This window comes from Dermacentor andersoni, chromosome 11 (genome assembly GCF_023375885.2).
Source record: "Dermacentor andersoni chromosome 11, qqDerAnde1_hic_scaffold, whole genome shotgun sequence".
Lineage (NCBI taxonomy): Eukaryota > Metazoa > Arthropoda > Arachnida > Ixodida > Ixodidae > Dermacentor > Dermacentor andersoni.
In genome coordinates, this window is record NC_092824.1 from 97,683,380 (window position 1) to 97,707,778 (window position 24,399).

At 44.8% G+C, this 24,399-nt stretch overlaps 2 protein-coding genes across 2 annotated transcripts in view; one reads left to right on the forward strand and one right to left on the reverse strand.

Moving 5' to 3' along the window:
- Nucleotides 1-24,399, forward strand: part of LOC126539132 (TBC1 domain family member 2B-like) — a 176,233-nt gene that overhangs the window by 24,594 nt on the left and 127,240 nt on the right. The window contains exons 12-17 of the mRNA XM_050185863.3: nt 4,224-4,369; nt 4,505-4,616; nt 5,780-5,911; nt 6,821-6,958; nt 8,563-8,739; nt 11,384-11,518. Of these exons, the coding sequence (XP_050041820.2) occupies nt 4,224-4,369; nt 4,505-4,616; nt 5,780-5,911; nt 6,821-6,958; nt 8,563-8,739; nt 11,384-11,518 (840 nt within the window). The remainder of the gene's footprint in view (nt 1-4,223; nt 4,370-4,504; nt 4,617-5,779; nt 5,912-6,820; nt 6,959-8,562; nt 8,740-11,383; nt 11,519-24,399) is intronic.
- LOC126539134 (uncharacterized) overlaps nt 13,771-24,399 on the reverse strand; it is a 131,049-nt gene continuing 120,420 nt past the window's right edge. Inside the window, exons 3-4 of the mRNA XM_050185867.3 lie at nt 18,088-18,310; nt 13,771-17,016 (exon numbers count right to left, since the gene is read on the reverse strand). Coding sequence (XP_050041824.2) covers nt 16,700-17,016; nt 18,088-18,310 — 540 coding nt within the window. The 3' untranslated portion in view covers nt 13,771-16,699. The remainder of the gene's footprint in view (nt 17,017-18,087; nt 18,311-24,399) is intronic.

Here is a 24,399-nt window from a genome sequence, read left to right on the forward strand (position 1 = left end):
ACAGTTGCTGAGCTGAGCAGCTCAAAGAATAGCTTGTTGTGACATCAGTGACAGCATTTAAGCAAGCACATACAGGAACACGAGTGTTATTAGCGACGTCTTGAGGCAAGAAACTGTTCGTTCTAAGCATTCTTTTGCTGCACAGTGCTTCTTGACAAAGAATAAAGATAAATAACATTGCTGTATGAAGGTTACATTTCTGCTGATGCTTTTATTTTTGTGTATTTACACATCTTAGAATACAGGTCGTATGCTTGCATATGTTGCAAGTTCAGAAAGCAGTCCCTTAATAAAACTGCCAGGGGAATATCCTCTTAATTTCTTTTTTATTTTTTATTGCACGGTTTGCAGTACAGCATAATCTTGAATACACAAAATAAGCAAGGGTAAGCAACTAAAGCTCGAGTAACAAAACCCAAGTATCTACACATTAAGTAAACTGGAGAATAGATACGCAGGTAACTAAAACAATCTTCAAAATTTAGACATAGCAGATAAGCTTAACACAGCCGCTCACGACATTAAAAATTCTGTATGTGCTCTTTAATTAAAAATACTAAGAAAAAGAAAGTGAATCAGTGTTTTAGAGGGCGTTCAACTTCAATTAATTCTAACTGTCCTATACTTTTAACTTTGTAACAGCCTAAAAAAATCGACCCACAAGACTGCCCAGCATTTGCGCCCTGTACCTCCGTGATTCAAAATGTACTTCCCAAGATACAATGGGGGTAAGGAAGCTGGTCTCTGATGGCAATGGGTGAATGTAAATGGCTGGAGCATTTATGCAAATTCCCTTCCAATTTGGCAGTGATGTACCATTTGTCACTGCATTCTTAGGATGACACTGACCATGGTGCTGCACAATAGTTCTTGGTGGAAAACAAATATTATGCTCTGTGAAGGCCACACTGCTGACCTTTACACTAGCAGATAGGTTGAACACAGCTGCTTGACATTAAGAGTCCTTCACACTTCACAGCGATTTAAATGAATACTAAAAGGAAAGTCTGATTGAGCTGTTTCAGGAAATACTAAATTGTGCTTCTACAATACCAAACGAGCCACCGTGAGGTGAAGCTTGGAAAGCCAGAAAAAAATGCAAATACGAAAGATGGGGGTGGCGACGCCACCATGCAGTTCCCGCAGAAGTGAGCCGTGATGTCACCGATTTTGACACGATCTGCTCGCGTCTAGTTATTTTGTTATTGGTAAAGATGCAATATGTTGCACTGTAAACTGTCACTACCACAAAATCGCTTCATTCAACGTTTTCTGAAGCCCCAACTGCAGCACATCCATTTTCAATTGCATTCAAAATAGGGTGGCACTGAACTCCACATAGTAAGAACTGGGAAATTTCCATAAAAAATTATGGGGTTCTACGTGCCAAAATACTTTCTGATTATGAGGCACGCCGTAGTGGAGGACTCCGGAAATTTCGACCACCTGGGGTTCTTTAACGTGCACCTAAATCTAAGCACACGGGCGTTTTCGCATTTCGCCTCCATCGAAATGCCGCCGCGCGGCCGGGATTTGATCCCACGACCTCGTGCTCAGCAGCCTAACACTGAGCCACTGAGCAACCGCGGCAGATAAATTCCCATAGGACTGCCTGTTGAAGCAAAGGTGGCAACACTTTCCTGGGAGGGTGTTCTGTAGAAGTCCACTAAGTGTACTGTCCATTTCAGCGCATACCGATTGGATAGGGCTTGGTAGCCGGCAGGGGAAAGTTCGTACCAGTATGCCGGCTCTTGAGGTTTTTCCAACCAGCATGTGCCGAAATGGACAGTCCACTTTTGCAGAATAACTCCCCTATTCTCGTCACTCTGGAGTGAGCCGTGGCTCTTGGAAAGTGTTGCCTGTGCCGCGAGAGGTCAAGGCGATAGTGATGGGCACCAGAAGGACAATAAGCTATTATGAATGCTGCTTACTCACAGGGTTGAGCTGAATTCAGTTTTGGTCAAGTCAGGTAGGAAGGCACTTTACCAGAAAGTGAAGATCTTTCACGTACATGCTGTATCCACTACATAATATCCCACACTGGTATAGTCCTGCCTCGTATCGCTCATTGCCTGCACTAAACACAGCTGGCAGTAAATGGCTGTAAGAGCAGTAAAAAATCCTGCACCTGTTTATCTCTGCGATTTCATTACTCGTGTCTTTCTTTGCTGTACAGTAGTATGCTGTCGTATTGCAAGGATGAAGTGCAGTTTTGTTTTTGTATGCATTTTGCAAACTCCTGAGGAATTGCTGCATATGGATGATTTAGGGCATTCCCGTTTGTAATGAAATAGCACTTATTAAAGACAATTCTGGGGTTTTACAGGCCGTCACCACGATATAATTAGAGAGCTTTAGTCTGTCCAGTATTCAGGTAAACGCAGGCGGACTGGGCGTTTTAATGGAGGGGCGGGGGTGTAAACGTGAGTGGCCTGCACTGTCCAGCCACATAGTGGTGCAGAGCTGAACGAGATAAATGTGGGTAATATTGCAGTAACCAAGTGTATCCTACTTCGCTACTGGCATAAATTTTTGGCCAGTGGTGTAATTGTGTTGCTGCCGAACATTTACACCCGCAGCAAAGTAAAATGCACTTCGTCACTGCAACATTAGCCGTCTTTGTCTGGTTGAGCTCTGTGCCACCAGGTGGCTGCACCGTGCAGGCTGCTCACATTTATGCCTCTGCCCCTCCGGTAAAATGGCCAGTCCGCCTGCATTTACGAAGTACCAGACAAGGTAATACCCTATTGTTAGGCTTGTCACAGGGCCTTTTTAATTTTAATGACTTGAGGTTCCTTAGCATGTATATACAAGCAGTTTCGCATTTCTTTCCCATTGAAGTGCGGCCACTGTGCCCGGGAAACGTACCAGGACCTCGTACTACCAGCGCAATGCTATTAAGTCGCAGCGCAGAGGTGCCATTTGTAATGAAGTCCGTTTCCTGTCCCAATGACTTCTTAGTAAATAAGACTGAAATTTTTAAGTTTCCAAAACATTTATTGCGCCACGAAGGCCCAAATACAAAAAGCACTTTGAAATCCACGATGTCACAGACGATGAGCAAAACGAGAACAAGGTGAAAGCAGGAGCCAACGTTTCGACAAGTGGGCTTGTCTTCTTCAAGGCGACATATGCTTTCCTCGCCACAGTAAATCCATCTCCCGCCTTCCCCATGTCTCCACATGATGTCACAGAGACATACTGGCGCTGGGGTTTCCTTGCAATATTTCAAAAAAATTATAATAATGTTTGGCTTTCACGTTCACTTCTAATAATCTACTCCTTACTGCAATATGAGACAAAACAGAGTTCTGAAACAATACCTTATCAGTATACAATAACTCAGGGTCTCCCTATAGTGTTCCTTGAAAGTGAGCTTCACAAGACATGAGCACCAACAGTGCTGTTCCTTCTCCGACATTACAAGTAGGGAACGCTGCATGGCCAGTAGACATCGGTATAGATCACAGAGTCTGTATGCCGAGCTTCAGAGTAATTTCTAGAAAAAAACTGCACAACTCCCAGTCATGCTGATTGTTTCACATGACCAAAGTGCCTAGGAAAACATAGCTTGCAGCAATTTTTTGCCGCTCCAAATTAAAGTAGAGAAATGCAAGCCATCGCTGAATATGTTGCAATGAACGGTCGTGTGTAGACTTCCGGCTTCACACATTGCACTAAGTGAACTCCGGTGCCATTTCACTACGAATTATCAGGGCTAAAATGCAGCAAAGCTGATAATTGGGGCAAGTCGATTGTTCTGTGTCGGACAAATGTCAAAGTATCAGCGCCTGTCTCGTGTACTTCCTCTTGACCTATGCATTTCACTGTGCTGCATTCATGTTCAAAAATGCATGCGCTGCAGCTGGAGCCATGAAAAGCTCGTAATAATGTGGTTTTGCTATAACAAGGATTTGCTGTTGTACTACACTCATGGACTTAAATGTGACAAGTAAATTTTAAAGTAGAACACCCAATAAGCCCAGTTACTTGTGTTGCGGTGCAAGGCATGTGGTAGCTAAAGATGAGATGAACTCTGATCTAAGCACAATAGCGAAAACTACGCCAGTGTAACACAAACTGGAGACGGGGGAAATGAAAGTATGCATATCAGTTAGGCCTAAATTGATGCATTCCATTCCACAAGAATAGTAAATGGCTACAATGCTATCATTGCTGAAGTATTTACTCATGCCTGCATAACTTGTTTCATCTACTGGAAGGACCCACTTCAGATCTCGTGGCGAGTGAAATGGGAGAACTACCGAGCCAGCATCGTCCCTGGACGGCCACTCCAAAAGACTCCAGAGTTGAAGGCTCTCATACGCACAAGCATTCCTCAAGAATTCAGAAGCCAGATGTGGAAAGGGTACGACAAGTTATTGCTGGAGCAAACCGCTTTGTGCAGAAAGAAGCTGGGTCATTTTTGCAATTCGGATCGCTCCATATTTCCCAGTGGAATTCAGATTGTCTCGGGAGTACTAACCGCTGTTTTGATCACCAGGTGTGTCGAGTTCTATGTGGGCCAGGAAAGAGCAGAGAAAGGTCCCGGCTATTACGAAGACTTGGTGATGTCCCCTCCTTTAACTAGTACCTGCGACCCTGCTGTAAAGCAGGTAATCACATTTTTTACTACCAAACACACCCTAAATTGTGCTGATATACTGAAACATTGTTTCACAAATCTGCAACTAACGCTGCCTGTGAGCAGCTCATTTATTGCATAACCCAAGGCATATATAAGTACACTTACTTGCTTTTTGATTCAGTGTGCGGATCTCCTGCTTACAAGCTTTAGCTGAAGCCAAAATATGCGGCTTTTTTCACTGTATCCAATCTCGGTGCGTCATATATCAACTTTTAAAGTTATTGCTCAGCTATCAGTTATTGTTATCCGCTTTTGAGCAAAAGTAACCCCGGAGACAAATGCACACTTTCAAGGACCTTAAATATCGCAGATAATTGAAATCCACGATGCCCATTACCTCTTTTCCACTAAGGATCCATTTAGGCACAGCAATGGCCTTTAGTTTCAGCAGTCATTTAAAATGAGCATTTAACTGCACATAAGACTTTAGTCACATGGGTGAAACAAGCCAAGCTTGAACCTAAAGCTTACGTGCCCTTGTCCCAGAATACCTTACACAATTAGGTGGCATTATTCAAGTGGCCTTCATACTAGCTGGATGCCATGAGCTGCTATACTATTAGCTTTTTCTTTTATCGTGGCTGTATAAGTCTTAAATGAGGTAAAGGAAGAAAAAAAAAAACTTGCAAACTTAGGTTTAGGTAGCCCAACGTGGCCGAAATGAATCTGGAGCCTTCCGCTAGACATTTTATCATAGCCCAGATGCAGCTCTGGGATGTTAAGCACCATAAGTTAATCACTTTTTTTGGAGATATTGAGCGTGTAAGTTAACACAACTAATCAATCAATTGTAGGCTGGCGCTTTAAATTTATTTTACACCCAGCCCTGCATTAAACAGCTCCGTTCTTGCCAAGGGTTTTGGTTGCTCATATGTGGCATAGCATAAAATTTGAAAAAGAAAAAGAAAGCAAACTAACAGCATGACTTGCGTTTTCTTTTTTCTTTTGGGTAATGCTTTTGCGAGCACCATTAGGTTGCTCACAAGTGCTTTTGCTAGAAATTGATCTTGTGTGTCTCTTGCTAAATAAGTTTGGCTTTGCACAATCAAACACGCGAGTGCAAAGACCCGCTAGAAATGAGACTACGCAGAGTAGATAAGGACATAAGTGGTGTTCCTCTCTTTCTTCAAGATTGAGCTCGACCTGCTGAGAACTTTGCCGAACAACAGGCATTACGAAACTCCTGATGCTCCTGGAATCAATCCTCTTCGTCGAGTTCTGCTTGCCTACAGCAGAAGGAATCTCATAGTAGGCTACTGCCAGGTACACCAGCAAAGTTCTTGTTTTACCTTTTCAGGGCACATATGTACGTAAAATGCTTTGTTAACTCATATCAGAGCTTTAAAGGAACACTACAAAGACTATTTCGAAATTATTATGATAGCAATTATCCAGGCACTCCAGTCTCGCTTACGATGTCAACATTTTCTCCTGGATATGTGCATATAGTGCAAAGATACAGTGCACAGAACAGTGAAGTGGAAAAACAAGGAGGAAAAAGAAATCGGAGTAAAAGATGCATCCTGTTGGACCGCCGGACGTTTACTTCATACCACACACACTTGCACACAGCTTCAACCCGCCGTGTCAGACTTCGAGAGACAGAAAAACAGTTATGATAATGATCGCATGATGTAGTGAGATAGCGAGAACGTGAGAACACGTCCCCCCACCTTTCCCACTGGCCAAAGCCTGTCTTGGGTTGCAGCGTCCCTGAACATTGAGCCTAGTACAATGCCTTCCAGGGCAGTTGAAGCGGCAGAAAGCTAATAAAATGCAGGCTATCTCCTTTTCCCCTGCACCAGGTGTTGGAGGTCACATGATTTGCTGACATTCTGAGGCACAGCAGGGTGAAATGGTAGAGGAAGATGCGGCATAGAATGTTTGCTTCCGAAGGGTGGCTGCATGATGTCGTGTTCTTTAATTTCTTTCCTTCATACTTGAAACAAGCAAGCATACTCCCTACTGCCATCAAACCAGCATTGAGATGACTTGTAGCTGTGATCATGCCCTTGTGTCTTTGGGTCCATGACATCACATGTATTTAGTTAGTAAGCGTGCGTGTTATTGCGATTTCTACCGTCTGTAAAAGATATGAGCCTTACTTTTGTGTAATATTCTAAAACCTTGATAAGCTTCAGAGGATAGCACTACACAATGTGTCATGTGCAGGGTTTGAACAGGCTGGCAGCCATCGCTTTGCTCTTCATGTCCGAAGAGGACGCGTTCTGGTGCCTTGTTGCTGTCGTAGAGTACATCATGCCACGCGATTACTATAGCCGCACTCTGGAGGCCTCTCAGGTGGATCAGGTAAGCCCTTTTTTCCGCAGTTGTGTCCTATTTTATATGGTGTTCTCCTCCACACTACCATGTACCAGTTTTTTTCCTGAACACTTTGGCATTGAAGTCATCACCAACAGTATGTTGCACGGTTGCTGCAAATGTCACTCCTCATTACCTTTGTGCAGTTATTTTACAGCAATAACTGTTATGGGCTCATCCCTATAGTCATTTTTAGATAGCCACCTGGAAGAATTTGTAGTAGGGCTAGTTGTCAGTCCATGTTGGTAAAAGCTTAAGAGCGCAAGAAAACGCACTCAGACATACCACCCAGGATACCCAGGATATGGTCTTTTTCAGCATGTTTTGGGAAAGGCAATCTTAAAAATGGTGCTAATCTTTGGATTTCTGCTAAGTGGATGCGACTTCCTTACTTCCTCACTTCAGTTCAACGATCGCAATATGGTCTAAGGTACCCACATTCAAAATTAATTAGAACTTTGTTAATCAGTTAATTGAACATTGTGATTAGATGTGGAAGTAACATCTGCCTCCACAAGTAATCTGCTTAAAGAGGCAGTATTACACTCTCTGCCACAAGTAGTTGGTAATTTAAAAATTTTGTTAAGGTTAAAACAGAAAGGGAAGTCAGGCAGTATAGGCATTTGCTCATCTGCCTGTGCCCCACATTACAGAGATCTTCTTGCACATCAAAGATTGGTTTCAACTTTGTTGGCATTGTGCAACATGTATTCTGCAAAAGGAATGACAAGGTTTATACATGAAATTGCCCATGGAACACACCCACAGCAGTGCATCTGGGTTGTTTTTCTATGACGACTGTCTTCGATCATTAAAAACAGGAAGCTATATACGAAATGATATCTTTACTGCCCAAGCTTCATGGCAGCGGCAGACATCAGAATTTGCACAAAAATCGCCATTAACAAAATTGTAATTGACAACTAGAGGACATGTGTTCACACCAATGAAGTATGTACTCAATGAATACAGTATGTCCAATACAGTATATACATACAATATATACAGTAAATAATACAGTATAATACAGTATATACGATGAATAAGTATGTACTCAAACCATAATTTTCTGTAGGAAGCTCTTTGCCTTGCACCAGTTCCAAGAAATATGCATCGATCTTCCATTGTTATGTCTTCGCAATATGGAACAATTCAGTTTATACATGTGATAACAGGAAAAGCAATGCATTTCGTGGCACATTTTGAGTTCTTATTACCTGAAACTAGTGCAAGCCATAGAATTTCTAGGAAAGCATTATGCTTGGAGTACTGACCAACTTCAGTTTTGCAATTGTAATATGCCCCCACTAATCACTAACCCAAAGTCCATTAGTGAAACTGTTTATAATCATATTGGCCATTATTTTGCAAGTTCTGCTGCGAAGCTTTGCAAGTAAAATTGTCTCGAATCCCCTAATTTTAATCATCCCGAGACATCATTGCAGAAGCACTGTGTACATTTGTATGAATTCCTTGTTAAACATGCTTGATGTTCTGTACAAAGAAATAAGAACTTCCCTACGTGAATTGAATGACTGTTTGTAAATTGTCAAGAGGGCCAGCACTGTAGAAAATAACTTCACTCTTTGCAGCGAGTCCTTAAGGACTTGATGGCTGAAAAGCTGCCACGGCTAAGCACCCACTTGGAGACTAACAAGGTGGACCTGTCCCTGTTCACCTTCAACTGGTTCCTCACTGTTTTTGTGGACACCATCCCAGCCGAGACGTACCTCTACATCTGGGATGTGTTCCTCTATGAGGGAAACAAGGTACACAAGCAGTGGAAGAAAAGTGTTCTCCAAATGTCCAGCGTTTTCTTGGACTCAAAATACTGTCATTAGTTCCACTTGCCTGAAGCTTTCAGTATGGTGAACTTCTGTTAAGACATTCTCAATTAAGGTCAATTCTATTATAAGCTGACCTGTTCAGAGTATTCTGTTCAGGTTTCCATAAATTCAATGCACCTCTGTCAATTTGAGCTTCTGATAAGTGTTTATGCTATCATTCACACTGTTTGCATTTGTCTTAAAAGGTGTAGACCAAAATTGCAGATTTCACCTTTAACTGGCATCTGTGGGGTGCGAATCAATTACAAGACAATCAATGAACATCAGGTTGCACTGACATCGCATGGACACAGTTAAAAAGCCTCCCAAAGCTGTTGCCGAGCATTTCAACCAACCAGGTCATAACTTTGATGAACCTAAACTCTATATCCTACATTGAAATTTTCGTTTTGCATGAGACAGAAAATGCAGAGAATCGTACCTCATCATGCCTTGCCCACCCGCATTACCCCTTCTTCCCTTTAGAACCCTACGTATATATACCGTGCCAAGGAAAGCATATGCCGCCTTGAAAAAGACAAGTCTACTTGTCGAAACGTTGGCTCCCACACTTGCCTTGTTCTCATTTTGCTCATCGTCTTGAGCTAATCGGGTATCATATGCATCTATTGCAGTCTAGCATTTTGTCCATCTCTCCTCAATTTTTGTTTCTCTTTTCCATGAAAACCTTTATCTCCATATTGTACAGTTATCTGTGCCTATAGTAACTCTGGTTCTACCAATCTCTTCCCTGGTTTTTTCACCTATACTCTAAATGCCTCTTGCCTATCTTGGCTGCCTGAACTGTTAGTGCTTCCATCCACTTTGAATCCCAACACTTCTGTAAGATGGATGTTCCCTACCAGTCTTGTTGGGTGAATATCCTAGCATTCCATTACAATGTGCCGAGTTGCTTCCAGACTTCTGTTGCAACATACGCATAGGTCATCATGTTGAAAATATTTGCTCCTGTATGTTTTTGTCCTCAGACAGCCAGCTTGAGCCTTGAATAGCAAGGTGCTGCGTTTTGTGTGTCATACAGCCTTTTTTTCCTGCTACATTTGTAAGTTTCCATGGACCTTTTCATTTCCATCCTTTGCATCCAATTTACCATCGTGTCTCTCACTTTCTTTTTGACGACTCTGGTTTTCCCAAATTAAGGAAAAGCGGTGTGCCCTGTTTAGCCTCCCTTGCCCCATGGACCAGTATTGGGACCACTGGATAGGCATTGCAACATGCAGGAAGCTATCTGCAAATGCAGTACTTAACATAGCATTTTCATGCATTCTGTCCTTTTGCCATGTTGAATTCAAGCGTCGGCATGATTGCTTCAACTGTATGTTTGTATGAATGTACTTGTATGTTCCCACCCTGCTAAGATCTTGTAAAAGATCGCACCCTGCTAAGATCTTGTAAAAGATCGCAGTAAAAATAAATAAATAAAAAAATAGCACTATTTTGTGTATACTTCAAAACATGGAGACCTAACATCCTTGATTCCACATGAAGATTATAGGAATATCTCGTTTCTTATCAAGCTGTGAAATCAATACTCTGACAACATCTTTCCTGGTCAGGAAGCTTAAATCCATATTAAGAAAAGAGAAGTGTGGGCTGGAGTCTTTAAACCCCTTTAACCACTCCACTCTGATCGGAGTACCACTTTTTTTATCTTTTCTGGTTCTAAGTGGTTGGTGAAACATTCCTGAATAGATGTTAGGTGAAAAAAGACACATACAAAAAGGAAAGATCAGACAAGCCGGTGGAGGGATTTGTCTCATCTGCCCTTTCTGTAGGCATGTCTATTCCCACTTGGCCCAACATCAGCACTGAGCGTTCGACATAGCTTCTGAATGGCAAATTCCAAGCCATGAACGCGTGCTTACCAACAACCATTTTGTGCTACTTGTGCAAAGAGAAATAGGAGCCTCAGTCAGGTGCCAACATGTTGACAGCTAAAGCTGTTCATGTAAGGCCCACTGATCATCCTTGGCCTTCATTTGCCCTCACTTTATGTGATATGAGGAATACTAATTGATTACAAATTTACTGCTGAGCTTGCAGTTGAAAAGAAATCTGTTTTTGTTCCCCCCCAACAAAACTGTAGGCTTTATTGGACGTGTTACAGCATAAAGCATCATAATAAACAATTATGTGTGTTTCCCTTGTTAGCACATAACATCTTTGCTACATGTAAAACCAGCATCACAGTTCATGCACCTTGATTTTCATGAACAAGGCAGATTTCCGTTCAGCCTTTGGAAAGTGTGCCGATTGCACATGCTGCCATAAGAACTTCACAGAAGCTCATAGAAGCTTTACAGTAATTGAGCTTGAAGATATGGCGCCCTTTAAATCTTTGATGCAAACAACAGTTAAACCTGGTTACAGCGAAGATGCATACAATGCAGAAATGCTCTTGTTATATCGGAGATATTCGTTATAAGCATATATTCATTACAAGTTGATAGGAGCAAGACACATTTTATATTTACTTTGTTGCATTTGACAATTCGCTACATCCGTGTTTGTTACAATTAGGCTCGAGTGTAATAGTACCATCTTGTAAATCTACTGTCAATTTCAGGTCCTCTTCCGCTTTGCCCTTGCGATCTTCAAAATCTGCGAGACAGAAATCTTGGCTCAGGAGGACTACATGGCCATCAACCGCTACCTGCGAACCATGTCAGAGAGGATCACCGACATCCGACAGCTTGCTCAGGTAATGTACGCATGTTTCTGCTCCCTAAGCTCACAACCAGAACTCGGCAGTAACCTTTGAAGCACTGTGCCATACATTCAGTGTGCTGGAGTCCAGCCAAGACAGGCAGGTCATTCAAGAGCTTGCCTCTCTTCAATCATCCTTTAAATTATTTTCACTGGTTACCGTCCTTGTTTCTCGTGTGATGCAATTGTCTCACGCCTGGCGCAGGCGTGGCCGAGTGGTAAAGTGTCCGCCTCAGCTGTGGGAGGTAGTGGGTTCGATTCCCACCGTTGCCGGACTTTGCCAATCCCGGCCTGGGGCTTGGCCTTATTCAGGGGCGATACACTTGTGAAAGGAGCCTGTGCCCTAAATTCCTGTCGAAACCTTCACGAGCCCCTCTCACAGCTGCAGCAGATGCACTTCAACAAGGGCGTCTGTGGTTGGACAAGAAGCGCCCTTGGAGCGTGCACATATAATCTCTATAGGGCCTGTCAAGGTGCACACACCACCAAGCACCAGGCCGGGAGACATTTATACTCATAAGGAAAACTAGGTTTCCGGTGGCACTGGGATTTGAGCCCAGTGTCTCTCAAATACGAGGCGCATACTCTACCACTAAGCCATCCCTGCGGTTTTAAAAATGTGTCTAGCAGTCCCATGCTGCCAACTTCCTAACAGGTGTCTTTTTTAGCCTCAGTGGTAGTGAAATGGTAGTGCTTCTGGCTTGTATGCGGCAGGTACTGGGCTTGAATCCCAATGATGCTGGAAACCCACAGTTTCTTTCTATAGGGTAGAGATGTGCCACAACGTGGCATTCAGTTGTTTACATGGGGTCTCATCTTGCAAGGAGGCCCGACAGATTTGCGAGGGTCTCTAGGTGCCCTTCTCCCGCCACAGCTTCGGTGAAATACTCGAGCATGTTCTGCTGCTGTGAGAGGCAGACGAGTGCTGCCGCCAGGCACCTATAGGTGAAAAAGGAATAAGCGCCCTCCCAGCCAGGTGCTGAACAACTACAAGAGTTCCAGGCGCTTGGAAGGACACCCACCTATTGCAAAAGTTGGCAGCATGGGACTGCCAGACTCCTTTTTTTTCCCCCTCCTTTCTAAACTACATCACCTCTGAAGAAGGCCAAATGCCAGGCTAGGGGAGCGCTTGTATCCATTTTCGACAAACCGGTGGGCGACCGGAAGGCAGCGGGAATTGAACCCGTGACCCGCCACAGCCTTGGCGAACACTCCGCCGCCACACTTTTGTTTGACTGCTGGTTAAACCCAGGCAACAAACATTGCAAAAAATATTTCTTTTTCTAAAGGTCCCATTACAGAAGACAATTTCATAATGCAAATAAGAAAATGCATGCTTTGGAAAACAACTTTTGTTTCTTATCTTGCTTTTAATTAAAAATAACTTTGTGGGGCAAAGCCTGTGTCTCGTCTATACACTTCTATGCAAATCAAACAAATTTTGCTGTATACGTTTATCACCCTGAGAGCAGAAAGCTGAAGCCTAGAGCAATGTCCAAATAAGGAGGTGTGCCGTACCACTCGTACTGCTACTTGCACCACTGGTGCCAGTACCACTAAGTATTCATTGCGCAGAAAGCTGCTGTCTAGAGTCATGACGAAACAAGCAGTTGTGCTGTACTACCAAGTCATATCGATACTTCTGCTGCTGGTCCTTTCTGGTACTGAATCAACCAGTACTAGTTGACTGCTGATATGAATGGAAATATGGTCACAGCTTTTCAAAGCGTGTTTCCCCAGTGTGGGATGTGTGTTCCCAAAACATCAACCTTTGTAACAGCAAGAATATGTCATTGGTCATAAAGAACGAATAAAATGCGGTGCGGGAAAGTTTATTTCATTCTAGTACACCGATTGTCACGGAAGCAACTTATGCTGCCTTTTGTATGCATGGAAGCAACATTTGCAGATAGACTGAAGATTGCTATGTTTATGAAGTTTACCTTTAAAGGCACTGTTGATTTTATGACTGGTGAACAATTCTCAATTTAGCAGTTAACAAAGTCGTTTTGGCTCACTGTCATCATTTCTGTGCCACACTATCTTATTCTGCTGCCAGAGTTGCTTTGCATTGATGTTTTTTTGCAAGGACAAGTTTTCTATTAAACTGTCAACTTTGTGCAGCAATACAGTAATAGGAATAATGGGAAACTTAGGCGTGAATGTAACAGCGGTAGATGAACGTGGTACTTTGTCTCCAGCAAAGGATTAAGTGGTGTTCAGTGAAGAACAAACTGCAAGACACGATTTCTTGTCAGTATATATTTTTTTTTTATTAAGAATTGATCGTACACTGAGGGAGGAAGCTACAAAAAACACACTTGGCAATGTTGTACAGAGCTTTTCATAAACAGTGACCACCGACGCAGTCACATGCGTAATAAGAGGCGCACAGGCTGAAGAAAGCACAAAGGTTTGTTCTCGGGAAAGAGCCAAGGAAAGGCAACAGAACCTCCACCGAAATAACAAACATGCGTGTGCATGCACATGTATAATATACTCATATGTATATACTATCGAAGGATTAGGGCGGAAATAGTGTGCATACCGGATGCATCGATAAAAAGGAACCAGGTCTCTCTCTCCTGTCAGCCTTTTCGAGACCGACGATCGCAACACGAGTACCTTGCCTCAACAAAGCAAGCAAGCGGTCACAACGGCTTCTGCTCATACATTCCGCATTTTTTACAACATGTGTCCTTACGAATGCCTGGCCGTTGTTAACCAGCTGGAACTTGGATAGAAGAGAAGCCTCATGGTATTGTGGAACGCTTCTGCAATGTCTTTCCAATGTCGAGAATTGCGACATGGTGTTTTGCCTTTAGCGAAGACAAGCAAGCACGACGGCCTTTGCCGATACATTGCATGTATTATATATGTCGGTACGATGTCTGGCCATTGGCAGTAATCATGGGGAACTCGAATAAAGAAGTCTCTTTGTAAACTGAAATGCTTCTGCACTGTCTCAACAAGTACACCGTGTTAACATTGTAAGCAGGCTGTTTCTTGGTAATTGAGCAGAGAACAGACTGCGCAACGCGTTCAGCAAAAGTAATCTTAAACTTTAGTAAGTCTGTTTGGGCAACATAGTGTTAACATCGTTTGCTAGAGTACAAGGAACCAAGGTTTCAACACTAGCAGGAAACCCTTAGGAAGCCCGAAATTGAAAATATACAGCTTTTGCCCTAACTTTAGCACTACAGTTATACAGCAACAACTGTCAATTTGCACAAGCTACTTGCACTGTGTACAAAACATTCTAAGCAACGTAAGCATATGCTGGTTATAATCAACATCAATGTGCACAAAAATTAACAGCATGCAAGCAGCAACTTTCTCCAACACTTAGCAGCGTTTCAATGAACAGCTTTGGGTTGCGGAAAAAACAAAGGTGCGCAGGTGAGAGGAGCGTGCTGCTGGAAGCATCCTTAACAGTCTTTTGTGTACAATTAAGTAACATGCTTGATATCTCAGCATTGCTGAATGCATATGTGAATTCATCTCACAGGCAGTTTTTTTTTTTCTTTCTTTTTTATAGCTCCAGCCATAAAAGTATTACCGACTTAGCTGTCACTCACTTTTTTTGCCCCCGTTTGCCCCCGATAGTGTATCCAGAAGCTGCAAATGGACAACTTTTGCATGTTTAAATGGAGCAAATTTTTTAACTCTTGCATATCGGTAGCCAGGCCACTCTTTCTTAAACATGTTTCTATCATTTGATCATGCAGCAGTGTTGGCACAAGTTGTTTGATCACGATTTCGCACCATTAAGCATGGTGCAACTTTTATGAAAAAAAAATTTTTCGTCTAACAAGCCTAGTGTATTTTTCTCGGCACATCGCAAGCAGACATTCTGTCATCCTGTGCGGCTAACTAAAGTCAGCCACAGTGAGGCAGTATTACTAAATTTGCTTTTAAATGCACTTTTGAACTTTTCTATCAGCCCAATCTGCACACCCAGGGGTCTTCTAGCAATATCCATGCTTATAAGTTGGTAATGAACTTACGTTCATAGTTTGCAACCTAAGGGGCATTAAATGTGACCTCACGTTCCTTGTTGCCGATTTTATCACTGCATTCAAAGTAGAATGTCCATCATGGTCACAGCAAAGAAGACAGGGCACTACAGAATTGGTCGCGTTAGAAGACAACATTCCACCATGAAAATGTGCTTCATAACTGAAGCTTTTTGAGACAAATGCGCTCCCGTTGCGGTTGAATTAATTTATGCTTGCCCACTTCAGGCCCCACTGGGGAACATGCTTCCCCTCAAGGCTGCTGAGCTATGCTGGCAACCCAGAGGATGACGGAGTGCTCTAGGACACGTTTTGAATCTTGCCTATGGAAACTCATGGCAGGAGTCAGTAATGTGTAGAACTGTAACTGGTTGCCCCGACAGGTGGCATCTATGTAATAATGACAAGCACAACACTCGACATTTCCCACCCATATCCTGGGATGCGTTTCATTAGCCTGCATACTCCTTGCTTCTGAAGAGAGGCTTCATTTGCCGAACTGAGAAAGGAAAATGTCATCGGTGCGAAGGAAAAGATCTGCACTTGGTTTACTGCATGTTCTCAGATATTGACAACCTTTGCATAGCTGCCTTGCTGTGGTCTGCACTAGCTTCACTCAGTGGTGCCACCACATTGAACACATTACACTGCTATGAGAAATGCCTTGTTTGTGCATATTGGCCATGAACACATTTATTACTGTGCACATTACATTAAATGCACAACGGCAGCATGCCATTTTTCGCACCGTCTAGCAGGTGTGTTCGAGCATTATGACTTTTGCAACACTATGTGCTGGGCAGTGCCTATGTCATTGGCTGCATGTGATGGCACGCAGTGCTCTGGAAAGGTCCATAAGCCTTTGTCTTCAAAACTTTTTGCAAGCGGCGCGAGAGGGCGCCGGGGCACAGTTTTCAGACTGGAGCCACTGGATGCACAAGTGCTTTAACTTTTATTAGTCCTACTGGCAATGACGTGCAATCTTGTTGCAAAAAGGTGTCGATGTCGTTGCGTTAGCTGTCATTATTACGTGCATGTCACCTTGCATGTTTCAGTCCAGTGCGGCCCCTTTTACCCTCTCCGGTTGGCGTAAGAGGGGGGGGCATGGGGTCATACCCCCCCCCCCCTCCCCCCTGCATCCTGCGATGTGGTCGTCCCTTTTACCAGAGGTAGTGGGGCTTGGAATGCTGCTTCTTCTCGAAGGCCTTCTTGAACTTGCGCTCCTTGCCCAAGTCCTTGTGGACGCGGCGGCTCTGCTTGGCATAGCGCAGTGCCGCCCGAGCGCGGCTGTTGGTGTGCAGGCGGTAAGGGCGCGGCGACTCTTCAGCCTCCTTGACGTGGTGCGCCACGGGCCGGTGGATCTGGTGACCCGAGCGGACTGGCATCGACACCGTGTAGTGGCGCTCGTGCTGTGGCTTGTCGTGGCTCCGCTTGGACTCCGAGTGCTTGGACGGCTTGCTGGCGTGCGTCAGCCTCTCTGCGTGTTGGGAAAAAAGGAGAATGCAGAAATTAGACAGCAATTTGGGGGTTTTTATACTGTAGAGGAGATCTATCCTGCCCGTGCTTGTCCACTTGGACAGATTGGCTGCAGATCTGCCAGCATGCACCAGATGATATCAACAAGACAAGCCGGAATTAGGAAGTTTTCGAGAGGAATTGTAGCTCGTGTATTTCCTCGTCGTGTGAAGTGTGTTTGCATGAGGGAGAAATACCCCTCTCCGCAGCAAGGTGAAAGCACCACGCGACGACGACATCACACTTTCGTTAGATGGTGTGGGCCCAGCGGATCTTCCTGTGGGTATGGGGGAGTGTTTCTTCCCGAGCTACAAGCACATCTCGTTGGCCGGCGAGGGAGAAGTGCCTAGCCTTCATGTGTTCTCGGCAGGGAGAGAGCCCGTGCTGGCAAGCGTCCCTTTTAGAGGCTAGCCAACATTCCTCGCGAGCTGCAGCAGGTGAAGTGTACGTGTAGTCTGGGCTTAAAAGCGTTGCATGGTTCGGGGCTAGTTGAATGTCCACGTCTAATCAAAACTAACAAGACCCAAAGGCTACAACAGCGATAAGCAGTGTGGCCAAAGTTTCATTCCTATGTCGGGAGGCACAGCAGAATGCAAGCAGATGATAGTTGGCTTTTTTTTTCTTTTTTTTTTTGAAGTGCACTACATCAACTATTGTACGAAGTAACAGCAGGAAGAAGCGCACTGGTCCAAACACGCTTTCTTGATTGATGTCAACAATCGGCCAATGGCATCGCGCTATGGTAATCTGCTGGCTGACATCAAGGGGCAAATGCTTGCAGCCTCGAAACAGGCAAGGAGACAGCTGCTGTTGAAGAGAGTGTTTGGGAGAGTATTTATTCGAACGAAAATGTAAATTTATCGCTACGTTCTTTCGCGCCATATCACGTCCGTATGGTTTGCTCCAAGCCACGAGGCGACATGGTCTGCCTGTCACATCGCTTGTCACTTCAATATTGCGTGCATGTGGTTACCATTAATACCAGACACACCGAAAAATCTCCAATATGTGGGCAAGACGGACATATACGCACCGTGGTGCGGCTGGGCATGTCCTCCTGCGCCGCCCCGACCGTGGTGCTGTCCGGCGGGGTGGGCGAGATCCTGGAGATGGATGTCGGTGCTGTGCGGGTCCCGCTGGCGCTTGCTGTGCGCCGCCCGGTGGTTGACCAGGGTATCTCCTTGCAGGCTAGCCTCGTGTCGGGATACCGAGCCCAGGGCGTGCTTCTGTATGTCCTTCACCTCCTTCTCGCCGCCCTGCGAGCCAGTGTCGGCCGTTTGTTCACCAATGGCTACGGTTGTTGCTTAGCAGGTTCAACATAATGCACTGGGCGTAACATAAATAGGAGCGCCACACATACGTGACACTTCCGGCTGAACCGTTTGCAGATTCCCTCTCAAATTTCGCAGAGGAGTAGCTTTACCGACCTGTTTTGTTCACATAAAGCCGAAGAGAGTGTTGCCTGCGGCGACACCACTTATCTTAAAAAAAAAAAGAAGTGTAGCTCTCGCTGCATTATGGCGGTGGCGGCATCTGTCACCACTATGGCGATATCATGGCCTCTGCGATATGGTGACCCGTAGACAGCGTGCACTGCCTGATCTCTGAGGCGAATCATCATAGTTGGCATCACAAATAGCACCAATGAAATCTTCGAAGAAAAACTTGTCTTTGTAGCTGCCAACTGTTATTGTTATTCTACGAGTACTTGCCTACCACAACATTTTGAATCAGCGCGCTCCTCATTTGACTCGAAATAACATACATGTCGTTTCCTTTTCAAATTTATATGTATATACAGGGTGTTTCAGCAAACACTTTCAAAAATCTTTAAAAGTTTCCTGTGGCAGATATCACAATTCTACCTCGTGAGCTGGCCTACTCAAAGCGGTGGGCAATACTTGCACATGAAATTGAGATCCAAAATTAGCTCATTAATAAAAACTCACTTATCAAGTTTTAACTAATTACATTATGGCCCATATTGCAATTTACAAATTCTAGTCATGAAGTTCGCAATGCAGATCCACTTTGAACGAAAGTGTTTGCTGAAACACCCTGTATATCTTCTAGACCTTTCTGGTGCGCCCAAACTACCTGTATATAGTGTTGTACTGAAACTACACTTTTGCCTTTTACTGTCGACTTTACGTGTCCAGACCAACAAGTCTCCTTTTTGACTCAGACCTACCCACCAAAACGATATGCATATTTCAAGGCAAAATTTTGTACATTAACATTATTAGTAGTAGTACGATTATGCAGAGTTGTATCAATTCGTAATATGTTCTTTGTCACCGTGTGCAGCATGCGTTCACCGAAATTCCTACGCGCCCATTCTTGCCACTTCGCTTCCCATCGGAACACACATGCCCAAGTCGGGAATCGAACCTTATAGCTCATAACCTATAGCTTTCCCGCACCAGCGGTGCACCTAGGATCCCCGGCCCAATTGCAAGTTTCCCAGAGACTTAAGATGCATATGGATGTGGCAGCAGAGGCATTCGAGAACCCAAGGGTGCGTACAGGCAAACAGAAGTGCACTGGACAGATGAAAGTCTGCATGCAAGGTTGCTTTTTACCCCACTCTTTTTATAGCTGTAGGTTTTTGCGCTCATCCATAGATGGATAACACACATAAAGGGGGTCACTGGAGAAAGGGGGAGTGATGCAGGGGGGTCGCTGTTTATGACAGCTCCACCAAATAGATGCGTTCCCGGCTTTCGCAAACAAACCGGGGCCGCGGGACTGACATGGTGGCGAGTGCTATGCATGCAGTGGGGGCCGTATAAGCCGCGAGCACTTGGAGCCGTAGTTCCGTGCAGTGTCCTCGCAAGCCCCGCTGGAGATGGCAACACTGTGCCGTGACATTTGCCGAGGTCAGAGAACTGTCGCAGAATTCCCTGCACTGGCAACCGCCCCCGCCTTGCTTGTAGCACGCACACTTTATTGGACAGGACCAGACTGTCCTGTTGTGTATGTGTCACTGAGCGGACTTTTGCAGGCACGCTTCAGTACTCTCAGGCTATCAAATCCGGACAGCTTGAGAAGATTGTCCTAAAGGCTCGCTATGGAAATTTTTTGTCATAATTGGTAGTTAACAAGAAGGTCTGTAGACATTTCATCATCATGATCAGCCTCTCTTTATGTCCACTGCCCAGGACGAAGGCCTCTCCCAGTGATCTCCAATTACCTGTCTTGTGCTAGCCGATTCCAACTTGCACCTGCAAATTTCCCGATTTCATCGATGCACCTAATTTTCTGCTGTCCTTGACTGCACTTCCCTTCCCTTGGCAACCCCATTCTGTAACTGAATAGTCTACCGGTTATCTGTCCTACGCAAGATACCTCTACAACTAGTCTGTTAGATTTCTATAGATAGCTAAGTTACTTGGGCTGCTTGGTGAATCCATGCGAGTACAGAGTGCGAGACAAACGGAGTGACAGGACACGGCCAGCAGGTGGCATCCTGTTTCTTCTTCACTTGTCCTTGTTCTCAACAAGCTAGGTTTCCTGCTCGTCTATAGAGAGCCTATCTTTACAAAACCATGCACCACACAATCAATTTTACCAGCCTTAATCTCTTGTTGTAAGGAGTTAGGGTGTATGTTCAGCCTTGACAATATATCCGACTTCGTCGGAAAGCGTGTCCTGTGCCGCCGTCTCCTTGCTGTTCTCTCAGGACTACCACGTGCAGATTGGACGAGGGTTCCGTTATTATATGGACTATACATAAATTTTTCTTTGGCTGTTTTTGCTCTCACCATGTCCTTTTGCCTGGACGAAATCAAGACACTTGACCGGCGAACGTATTTACTAGCTTTGTACCCTGGTCCATCTGTGGTGCATAAATTTTGCTGCGGGCTTACTTTAGATAGGCTGTTGGAACTATTCAAAAAAGTCCACGAGTCCATCAATATCAGAGAAAAACAAAAATAAACCTGTTTACGCTTTGTATATGGCTTCAGTGAAACTTTGCAATGGCAGATGCTGGAACATATGACATCGCGGCAGTGGGAAAATGATTAATAAATGAAGGGAGAGCACCGACAAGAAATCAGCAACATTAATCATGTTCATCTGCTTGTTGTCATGTATTTTGCAATGGAAATGCCTGGACCTCACGGCTACGGTGTTCTGGCCTAAGTCGCAGGATGTTGAACACAGGTGCACTCGCTCTAAACAGCCTAAAAGCAATGTTATAGAACTTAGAAGTGTATTTCTGCAGTGTATGGGGTGCCGACATCGACTATACATATGGAAATTTGTTTAGGAAGGTGTTCCTTGTGAGCGCGCTGCGTCATCTAATTCCTTCCCATGTTTTAAATGTGGCAGTTTTATGATGAAAGACTTGTTAACGATTCATCTGTGGGCACTGCAGACTTTGGATAGTTAAAAAAGAAGCTATCGGGGACAAGGACAATAAGGCAAGGTGAAGCTGTCTGCAGCATAACTTATAGAATGTCTGCATTTATATCACAAAGGAATGTGCTCCCCTGGTCAAAAGTGTACCGGCTCCGGGGAAAAGCAGATCTTTTCTTTTAAGTTTATTTACACAGCCTAAAATTGACAAATGCGGTCCAAACTTCGCCACAGAAACGCCCCACTCCACTTGTCAATTCTCATCTTTGCATACAGGGAACGAAGAAATTAAGGTAGTTTCTATAAACGTGCTACGGCTAGTGCACTTTAGATAATGGCTGCACACACTTAATTGATGGATGCCTGCTTACCGTGCGTCTTGCCGTGTGCCCGCCGTATTCATCTTCGCCCCTTTGCATCCCCTATTCCATTACTTACGCCCCTCCCTTCTTCCCGTGTAGGGTAGCAAACCGGACGATCATATTACTGACCTTCCTATTTTCTTCTTTCTCTCGCTCTCTCTCTACTGTAGGCTTCCTACATAACGGCAAAATAATATTACGTAAAGTTACGTGCGTAAGTATCCGCTCGCTCTGCTGATTGGCCAATGTCCTCCGTAGCTTCCGCCTTGCTGCATCCATCTGCGGGCGACGCGGCCCGCGTACAGCTTCGCGTCGCGGGCCCTATAATTAGCGTCGTGAGAGCGCGCACGCGGCACAGAGGCACGCGTGCGCGCTCTCTCATTTGCGGAAAGCACTCTGCGGAGAAGACGGTGGTGCCCCCCGCATGCATTTATGCATATGCGGCCGCCTCCCCCGATAGGCCTCGGCGACTAACGGCTCGCTTCCGAAACTAGCGTCGCTGGGCCGATAAAGCAGCAGCAGCAGCGCCGCCGAACGGGCGAGCGACTCGCGGCCGTAACACGGCGCGAGAGAGTGCGGCCGAAAAGTCGAACGAATCAATCGACCAGCCGGAGCCAGCAGTTTACACGGCCTTGCAAAAGCGAACATTAGCGGTCTACGGACTATCTTCAGCTTTGTTGTCGGCTGACTGATCTGCCTTTCCATAGACTTGACCCTTGGGCTCTGTAAATGAGAGGTTATGCACAGCATAAAGTCGCTAACATTTGCATTTTCTTTTCATCTGGTGGTGCAACGCATAGACTTCCGGTCGATAGGCTTTGTGTGTGTGTGTGTGTGTGACGCTACTAGGAGGGCTCATGAAGAAGCCGTGAAGGAATACATTCCCCTATCAAGAACTTACGCAGCAGCAATAGAGACCATCGATACAAGTCGTTGGCCATGCGTGTGTATTTTTTTCCCTGTATATGTGTGATTCATAAACTTCCGAACAACTTCTCTATATTTTGATGAGTGTCTACAGGCACTGGTCTATATACAGTAGCTAAGGCCTAAGTGCACCCTCACGAAAACTTATAGACGCCTTACTTCGAAGTTTACAACTGTCTTAATGTGTTCGGTTGTTTATGAACCGCACAAAGGGAAACATACCTTGGACTAGAAACACATATATATTGCTTGATTTTACGAACTTACCCTGGCTATAAAGGTATACAGACTATACGTATACTTGAAATTTGTTAGGATGACTTCCTCTGGTCAGTGGTCGCCCGAGAGCCAGAAAATCGACAGAGAAAGGTCGACAAGAAAGACAGCGCAAGGCTTTATAATAAAACATCTACAGATGTTGTATTGACTGTCGACATAATAAGTTCACCTACGATTACGATACTCCCTAATGCGAATTTTGAACGCAGCTTTATACGTGTTTTCATTTTGCGATATACTGGCTGGCGCGAACAACCTGTCTCGTGCGGCACGTTGCAAACGGAGCGAAGTGCGGCGCGACTGCCTCGCTAAAGAGGCAGCACATGGTTGACGCGCGGGCGCGATTGACAGCAGCCGCCGCAGGAAGACCTCCGCTCATGCAGCGCTTTGCTTCCATATATGGCATCGGTGGAGGCGCTCGCAGCATGCCCTATCGACGACGTCGCGCTACACTGACGCCATCTCGTAGCGGTCGCCGCCGCAGAGCCCGTCCTGCGCGGCACTACGCCTTTATTCTCACGCTTTCGCCATACCCTCCTCCCCCGCTCCCTTCGCTATCGCCGTCTTTCATCCACCGCTGCGCTCCGCGTTCGCTCTTTCATCCTTCGCTGTGCTCGTTCGCTCGGTTACGCCGAGGGACGCCGACACTCAACGCAGGAACAGGCGCCTAAGAGCTGTGCTCAAATTTTTGTGTCGAGGTAGAAAAATGTCGAACGTATATATATATATATATATATATATATATATATATATATATATATATATATATATATATATATATATATTGTATCAGTTGGTGAACCGAAGCGCACGGACAATGAAATGCTTGAAATGGGAACGTCTAGTACGTGGCTCTGAAGCGTTCGGAAGGGGAATGTTTTCGGTGCTGCAAAAAGTTAAAAAAAAAAATGAAAGAAAGAAAGAACCGCAGGCGTTTGGTTTCGCGATAGCGGCTCGCAATGCTGTGCTAAGTATAACACGCACGGCGTACGCACCCGCTGTCAGTTTCCCAAGGCCCTTCGGGGCTCTCGTTCCGTTTCGTGAGGGCAAAATTACACGGTGCGCGATGTCGGACCGCAGTCGTTATCACGTCACTCCCCTGCCAGCATTCATCGTGTGAGGAGACAGATTTTACCGCTGGAGCTCGTCATAAATGAAAATCTAAACCATATACCCTATCTGAAAGACCCGTATGCCCATGCCACAACTCTGTATGATAATATGGGTTTACATGGTGATGTATAGGTTTTTACACAGGATCCTATACCATTATAAACGATTATAGACACGACCCACACAGGATGTACGATTTTTTTTTCTAATAGGAATGCAACACCAGCAACGATGCAGGATTGAAAGGAGAAATGAGTTGCTCTTTTTCATTTAAAATAAAGAAATAATTAAGAATGAGGTTT